This window comes from Barbus barbus (assembly GCF_936440315.1).
Source record: "Barbus barbus genome assembly, chromosome: 47".
NCBI classification, from domain to species: Eukaryota; Metazoa; Chordata; class Actinopteri; order Cypriniformes; family Cyprinidae; genus Barbus; species Barbus barbus.
Window position 1 is genome coordinate 3,225,497 of NC_136725.1, and position 8,682 is coordinate 3,234,178.

Consider the following 8,682-nt stretch of genomic DNA (forward strand, 5'->3'; position numbering starts at 1 on the left):
ATTTAACAACTACCTTACTAACTATTAATAAGCAGCAGATTAGGAGTTTGTTGAGGCAAAAGTCATATTTAACAGTTAGTTAATAGTGAGAATTGGTCCCCAAACTAAAGTGTAACCCACTTTACATTACAGTTTTTCTCGATTGGTTTGGCTCATTTCTTGAAACCGAGATGACATTCTCAAAACCATAAGGTCATTTGGCCAAACAGTCTTACAGTTCTGCTCAACATTATAGCTCACTAGCAAAATCAAATATCTTTCCCCAAACTCTTCTTCCATGCTTCAAAAGCAGATTCCTTTCCCATATAAAAGGTCAGTACAGTCAAAATAGCACAGATCCTTCTCAATTGCCTTGGCACATGTGCATTCATTTAGTGCTTTTGTCAAAATAACCTGGATGGTTTAGCACAACACCATGGATCCCCTGCAAAAGCTCATCTCTCTCCCAAAACAGTTTATCCATGTGTCAAAACTAAATATCATTCTCATATAAATAGTCAATGCCCCCAAAATGCATTATACCTTTGGCATTGTTTAAGCACTGCAAGTCAAAATGCTTAGACGTTTTGTCACTGAGGCACAGGTCTAGCAACAGAATACCACTATGAATAAAACTAAAAGATTTTACAGTAAAATCAGCCTCCAATAAACCACTCATACTCAAGGAAACTGTAAACATTTTTATTCGTACAAAGAAATGTTAACATTAGAGAACATACTGTGAAAAGAAAACATATACAGGATTCTGTAAATGTGAACAGTTATAAACACAAACAAAAAACAAAAAAAACACAAAAAAACTCTAGCCTTCCATACTGTAAATAAAGTTTCAGAACTATAGTACAGTAATATTTTCAGTGGTCGCCATTGTCACCCTCTCTTTCCTGGCCACCATCCTCATCCTCCTGGCCATCGACGCGCTGCTCTCTGTTAGGCCATAAATTCTCATCCACATCGCAACGGATATTTTCTCTTGCGATGCAGCGAGGGAAGAAACGGCGTGAATGTCTCAACCATCCCCTACATTGATCCCCTGTGATGTCCTCACATGCAGCATCCATTGCATGCAGCATGGCCCTCTGGTCTTGAGCCACGGTGGAAGTTCACATTATCCCACACAATGACATAATGTGGTAGCTGAGGTCCTTCTTCACCTCTCTCATTTTCCGGGATCAGATCAGTATAAAGGTGGTCCAAAAAATTTAGGAGCTTTTGTGTATTGTAGGGCCCTAAACTGGGAATGTGTGTGGCCACACCTCTTTCTGATATAGCGGCACACATTGTTATATTTGCTCCTCGCTGGCCTGGGACATCCACAGTGGCTCGGTGGCCAATGATGTTACGGCCACGCCTTCGACCTTTGGCCAGGTTGAAGCCAGCTTCATCAACGAACACTAGGATGTGAGGGGTTTCGTTGCCTTCTAATGCCATTATTCTCTACAATAGAATAAAAATAAATCTAATCAGTCAAGTAGAGACAGATACTGCAGGGAGGATCTAAAGTACTGTAAAAAGAGGGAGTGAAAAACTGAAGACAATTTCTAGGCAAAATGCTCTAGTCACACAAAGCTGGATTCTGAAGGTAAAAAGGATAAAGCAAAACAAAAAAAAGTGGTAACCATGTCTTACTGTAATAGTGTTACAATGATAGACAACCAGTAGTTGACTTACATGCACATACTGGTACCGCAGCTCTTTCACTCTGTCAGAGTTTCTCTCAAATGGTACCCTGTAAATCTGTTTCATGGTCATCTGATGTTTCTTCAATACCCGGTCTATTGTGGAGATGCTGATAGAGTTTATATTTTGGAACATTACATTGTCTAGAAGGATTGCATTACGAATCTGTCTCAGTGTGATGGCATTATTTGCAATGACCATGTTGCATATTTCTCGTTCTTGTTGTTCATTTAGAAGTTTTCTTCTGCCACCCACTTGAGGCTGTCGTCCAATCCTAGACATACAAGTCAAAGGTCAACACTGTAAATTTGTTACAAAATGAGTTACCAATGTAATTGTACTGCTGTTTTATGGTACTAAAAGTGTGATGCACTGCACAGTGACTGGAATACTATTCACAGTATTTTCTCCATTTTTTTTTCTTTGTCATTTTATAGTATCATATAACATCACATGAAGATATTACAGTACTCTAGGCCTACACACACACCAACACTGAATGGTTCAATAGAATAGTTCTGTACCTGTTTTCCCTGCGAAAGGTTTGGATGATGGAGGAGACTGTAGACCGAGGCACATTAGGCTGCACTCGGCGACCTGCCTCTGCCATTGTGAGGCGATGGTTTATAACGTGGTCAATAAGGGTGGCCCGGATTTCATCTGGGACATCATGGTGCCTCCGTGCTCCTCGGCCTCTTCCCCCTATTCCTCCACGCATTCTCACTCCTCCTCTTCCTCTTCTTCTTCCTCCTCTTCCTCGAGCAGGAAGTTGCTGTTGTACTTGGCGAGGTGCTTCCATGTTCACACTGCAAATGAAACTGGCCCCGGGCCAAGCTCTGTCTATATACTTTTGGCAGCAGTCATAATCATAGACAACACCTGTCAGGTAACTAAACAAACTGTTTGATTAGTCATCTGAGATGTGGGAAACTGCTCCTTCGTTAGTTCTAATTTGACCTGATTGATTGTCAAGTACTGTCATAAATTTATCAAATGTTCCAAGAAATTCTTTCATGGTATTATATCTTTGACTAATTTTGACAGTTGAACAGACAATTGTGCATATGATGACTTACACAATGAAACCATGCTGATATGTTTTGGAGAGAGTAACCATTTCACTGAAAAATCAACTAATCAGTTTAGATCAGCAAGATCTATTTATTTGGAAAATGTGCTAAATGTGGGCTCATTGTGCTAACTGTAGCTACTTGTACATAATCATTTGAAAAAAAGCACAGAGTCACTTGAGACATGTACTAAAGCATTTGCAATTTGATAAAACCAATGAAAAATGACATTCTGTTGTGAACAATTGCAAGGTGGTTTGGAGATTTGTCCATGTTATTTTGAGAATGTCATCTCGGTTTCAAGAAATGAGCCAAACCAATCGAGAAAAACTGTAATATTATGACCTTTGTGAAAGGTACATTATTGGCTAATAACTCATTATCAAATGCATTATAAAGCATTCATAGCCAGTTATAACAACTTTCAAGCAATTCCTGCCAAATTTGAACTCACATGCAATAAACACTTACATAATATTTTAATCATTTTTATTTATATAATCAAATGACCTTATATTGACAGGATATGAAGAAATGCATGAGATCATTCTATTATAATAGTAATGTTCTGAGCTGTAGTGCTAGTCTTTCACATGCATTTCTAGTGGTACTCAAACATACTCCAACAAGACTCTTATAGAGCTTACTAATGGCGCTTCATTAGTGCTGGGTTTGCATTGGCACTTGCTGCAAACGACCTTCTTGAGCCACAAGCAAGTGACAAATTGGTAACAGTCTCTCAAGAGCACAAATGCAAAACAGTTGCCCAAATACAAATGTCTAAACTGATCTGTTAAGCAAAAGAGCCTTTGCTCTATAATAATTTGGGCTAAAATTCAGACCCACACTTTTCAAAGAAATGTTTAATGCATTAAACATTGCATTACATGCATTAAATATAATTAATGTAAGAACTGCAGTGTGTTTATGAGTCGATGAAAATCTAATAATTTATTCAGTTATAAAAATGTTAAATTTTTTTTTAAAACAAAAACGTTTAAACACTTGAATAATTATGAATAATATCTAATCATGTAATCCATATATACTAACTGTAATCTGACTATGAACATTTTAAATTTTAATGTTATCCAGTTATGAGAACTCGATTTTGGAATCTGATTACGTAATCTAGATTACCTATAATCAGTTATTAACAAGCACTGAATATTTTTTAAATATTCAATAGTTTATAATACTTTTAAATGTGATTTATTTCCATTATATTGGTTTATGGCTTGGATTTACAAAATCATGGAAATTGTATACGTCAAAAATGCTTTAGTCACTGATTTAGGAGTGATTACAATTACCATTCAATAAATAAGATTGCAAACACAATCATTATCCGCAGTAATCAGACATGATTCATGACTTGTTTAGTTGTTGGTTTAGTATGCAAAAGCTTTTGAGTTGAACAGAGAAGTTTAAAAACAGCCAAACAGCAAGTTTAAAAATGTATGAACACCAACTTTGTCAGGCCCAAAAATGTACTTTTCAAATCTTTTAAGGTAATGTTTATTATTCATTTCTGTGCCAAGCTGTTTAGTTCAAGTGACGATCATGAGGGGATGTTTTCCAGGAAGATGGTCTGCAAAACAGTTTAGTTTTGTTGGAATAGCATTAGTTTATCCAAAACTTTAGCAAGAAAGAGTCTCCCAAAGAAACTCTGCTCCGTCTCCTATTATGACAACGGTGGCCTGCTGTTTTCTGTGTTTATGGCTGCAGTTGTTTTGGAGATTATCACAGCTCTTGGTCTGGATTCTTTCTGAAGTACTGCACTGACAGTTAGGATTATAATACTTAACTCTCAGCGAATTAACGTGCATAACTATAATTTCATTCTATAGCAGATATTTTACCAGTCCTTGATTTTTGGAGGTCTTGATTTGCATTTCTTCTAGTCTTCTGTCTTAGACTTGTGGTGTCATCAACCAGTCAGTATTGTCAGGCTGTCATTGCACCTCCCAAGGAGGTCTGTAATACCTGGAGAAAGCTATCCATTAGCACTTCAATTCATCTTAATAGAAGTCTACATTGTGTGCAATAGAAATAAACATTTTCAATGGCAGTCAACAGCGAGAGAGATGTTCATTGCCTGTGGAGTGTGTAGTTACGCCATCATCATCATGCCATTCATAGCTTAGGTGATTGGTTATTTTAGAAACCGAGTATGTTTTGACCCTTGAGCAAAGAAATAAGTATCAAAGTTGCAATTTGTTTGGAAATGCATTCACTATTTAAGAACATGCCACTGAAGTGAATGAGAACGCAAACGGTTAGCATTCTGTAGGTGTCACAAATCTTGTTTACACTACTTTTTCTATTTATTTCAAACATTATATGCCTCCTTTTGTTTAGGTTTTAACTTGGAAACACCAGTTTGGAACACAACTGTTATATGTCCCATATATCATTATAAATAAGACTGATACGGTGTTTAGGTCTGAGGATTTAGCTGTGGTGTTTATCCTACAGGACGGCCTGTTGCTGTGCTGCGACTGCTGCTAATTTTGCATGTGTGTGGAATGCGACAGCTGCAGTCGCATAAGTGCTCCGTACAAACTCAAAGGCATTCTTTGGTGAGATGGCTCCAGGCCTTCTTTATTATCAAGACAGCACTCTCAAACCAGACTGCAACACTCTCACACAGGCACGACAAGCTAAATTGCTAATTTTAGCATTGTTTGTAAGGGCAATCAATATAAATTCAGTCCGCTGAAACTGATGATGGTTATAAACTCGTCCTTAACCTGATTTTAGCCCTTAATGTAGATGTAGTTTCAGGCACACAGGTTTGCGAATGTTCATTTCAACTACAGTTTTGGGAAACACAGAATCAATGAACTCTCTTGCTAATGACAGAACTTGTGACCATAGTTTGCAAATGATGCTTTCAGGAAACGAACCTCAGATTGGAGCTTGTAATTTCAGCCAATTCTTGCTTTTATGTGCATCAGGTGTAGACCTAAGAGGCTATACAGGCTGTCCTTGTTATTTCAAAATTGCCTGTCCAGTTGCTACACTAATTCCCTATTGGACAAGTGGCCAACACCCCAAAACAGATGATGGTAGTGAACATTATCTAAATTCAATCCCATCATTCCTGCTGTATGTTTGTTCATACTGATGATTTGATTATCAATGACACTGTGACACATTACATGTATGTCTGCTGCACACACACACACACACACACACACACACAGTTGGAGGAATCCATGACTGCAGACAGCAGCTGCTGCAGCATCATCATCCTCCTTCTGCCGCCTTGGCTGCCGTTGCTATGGCAACCGCTCCGTGATGTCCAACCCTACAGAGGGAGGGTGAGGAAAAATGGAAGTACTCACTTATATGCTGGGGCTTTCCTCCTGAGAGGTGTGCCCATCATGGCTGCGTCTTCTTCCTCTTCCTCGTTCTCTGGCTTTCCTCGTTTGCTCTCCGCTGCTGTTACCAGCATCACCTTGGGAATGATGGCTTTCCTCCACCTTTTCCTGAGATTTCAGATGGATGCTGGATGCTGCAGCTCGCAGCTTCTGCTCTGTCTAGCCTGCAGGATCAGAGAGAGAGAGAGAGAGAGAGAGAGAGAGAGAGAGAGACAGGAGGGAGGGTCACATTTGTTTAACGTCTGATTTTATTGGTAGAGATTATGTGAATGGATTATTACAGTAATTGTAATTAGAAATATATCATCAAATCTACAGTCTCAAACTATATTTCATATATCACATTGGAATCAACCTTTGATTTATGCATTACTGATTCATATTAAATGATTCCATATTGATCCATCTTACTGTGAGACAGTAAAAAGGCTTCGAATGGATTGTTAAAAAATGTATGGATTGTTTATAGTTAATGTTTAATGTTTAACTAACCCATTTTCCATACTGCAGCTTTAAACTCCATTTTAGTGGGAATTGAATGTGTCAACATTAATTTGAGGCCCAGAAGTGTTTGACCAGATGTCTGGTTGGGGAATTACTGGCAGTATGGAATAGCTGTAGCCGTAGGTATAAGTGTAAACACACTTATTTTATGAATCACTTTCGCTAGAAAACAAATACCAAAAGAACTTTAGCATGTCAGTTCAGTGTAATTTTAACTGGAGTAAAGCGATGACTTTTAAATATTCTCCAGACAGTGGGATTGGGCTGCGCTGCTCTTAAAAGACAAGAGCGAGGTCACATTCCACTCAAGTGTTCAGAGCTTCTGCGTGCCGGAGTGCCACACACTTGGATGCTTGTGATTATGTCAAGTTAGTACCTCGAGTTATCAAACTGTCTGGAATGCTTACTTTAGATGTTTTTGTGCCTTATTTGGCTTTAGCAACATTTAATTATACTAACTCTCCTTTTAGGGCACTTCATGTACAAAACTATACTTAACTATTAGATTACTAGCAGTCTTTGCACACAATCAATAGTCTTTATACTATAGTTACAATTAATACACCAGGAGCTAAAAGTTTGTATTTAATACTGTATGTATAACAGTAACTTTTTTAAAATATTATTTATTTATTTATTTTTCTGAACAAAATATACATATGCACATGGGTAAAAATATATACTATATTGGTGAATTGCCAATGTATAGCCTATAAACCCTCAATTATTTTCATACAGTAATATGAATTACATTAATATATTTTTATGGGGTAAAGTGTCTATTCTAAGTGTCTCACTATTCATTTTCATTAGAATTTTCTCTGAACATTCAAAATGTCCAGATTTTTAACAGTTTAAACATTTTCTTCTTGGTTCTGTGAATGCTTGACAAAACATTAAGAGAACGTCCCATAAACATTGCACAAACATTATGGGAATGTTAATTTCGAATTTTCTTCGAACTAACTGTCTAGTAAATGTTTAACAAAAATGTTAGACGATTGTTCGACTAAAATGTTTCTGAAAAACATTCCATGAACATTAATAAAATGTTTCTGCTAATACCTTGAGAACGTTATTACTTGACGAACATTCCATTAATGTTACTGTAAGAATGTTTATTTATAACTAGAACCTAGAGAACCTTGCTAGAGTATTAGCTAAAGTTCTGAGAACGTTTCCTGTTTGCTGGGAAGTGAAGGATAAGAGAGAGCATCATTATACTGTTAACTGAAGTCACATGAACAAAGCTGCGGCGCTACTACTAACATACTCACTTCTCTCAGGTCTTCAGCGAGCTCTGTGCTGTTACATGAGCCTCTGCATTCCTCGGATGGCTGACAGTCCAAAGTGTCCGTCTCACTTGTTTGCCCAGCTCTGGGGTCCCAAGGCCCGTCCCTGAGGCTTACCAGGATATCAGGAGCGTGTGCTGCACCTCTCAGCGTTAATTTGGTGTTTGTTTTTTTTTTGCCAGACCTTGAGACCCTTCAGCTGCACATGTTCCTCATGTTCACGGTACAAAAACACCACAGAGTCCCAAACAGCATTAAAAAACTGTAAATGGGGGCGTTAGGGACAAGGCCATTTATGTAAGCAACAGAGCCACAGATATCACACGCTGATACAATGTTAGCTTTGTTGGCGACTCTTTCTGGAATTTTTCTGCAGTGAAGGGGCCTTTCAGTCGTCACCGTTTGTTCTGTCACCTCATCAGTAATCTATTTAAGGTCGCTCTAGAGGACACAAAGCTAGTTTAAATCACTTTAAATCAAGTAAAATTACCTTCTCTTCATAATATTGTTATATACACTACCGTTAAAAGTTCAGAGTTAGTAAAGATCCTTTATTGGAAAGAAATTATTGTAACAATGCATTAAATCGATCAAAAATGACACTGAAGGCATTTAAAATGTCACAAAAGAATTAGATTTTATATAAATGCTGTTCTTTTGAACTTTTTATTCATTGAAGAATGCTGAAAAAATGGTTTCCACAAAAACATGAAACAGCACAACTGTTGTGAATCAGCAGCGAATCAGCAT

At 37.7% G+C, this 8,682-nt stretch overlaps 1 protein-coding gene across 4 annotated transcripts in view; it reads right to left on the reverse strand.

Moving 5' to 3' along the window:
* The window catches only part of LOC306865661 (PALM2-AKAP2 fusion protein-like), a 99,091-nt gene extending 90,926 nt beyond the window's left edge, over positions 1–8,165 (reverse strand). For 2 of the 4 annotated variants that reach the window (XM_079410399.1, XM_079410398.1), the window contains exons 1-2: positions 7,918–8,042; positions 6,101–6,300 (exon numbers count right to left, since the gene is read on the reverse strand). In XM_079410399.1, the coding sequence (XP_079266525.1) occupies positions 6,101–6,210 (110 nt within the window). In that variant the 5' untranslated portion in view covers positions 6,211–6,300; positions 7,918–8,042. Of the gene's footprint in view, positions 1–6,100; positions 6,317–7,917 lie in introns of those variants that run through there. The other 2 variants (XM_079410400.1, XM_079410401.1) reach the window with 2 other exon arrangements.
* Positions 8,166–8,682: the final 517 nt, after the last annotated feature.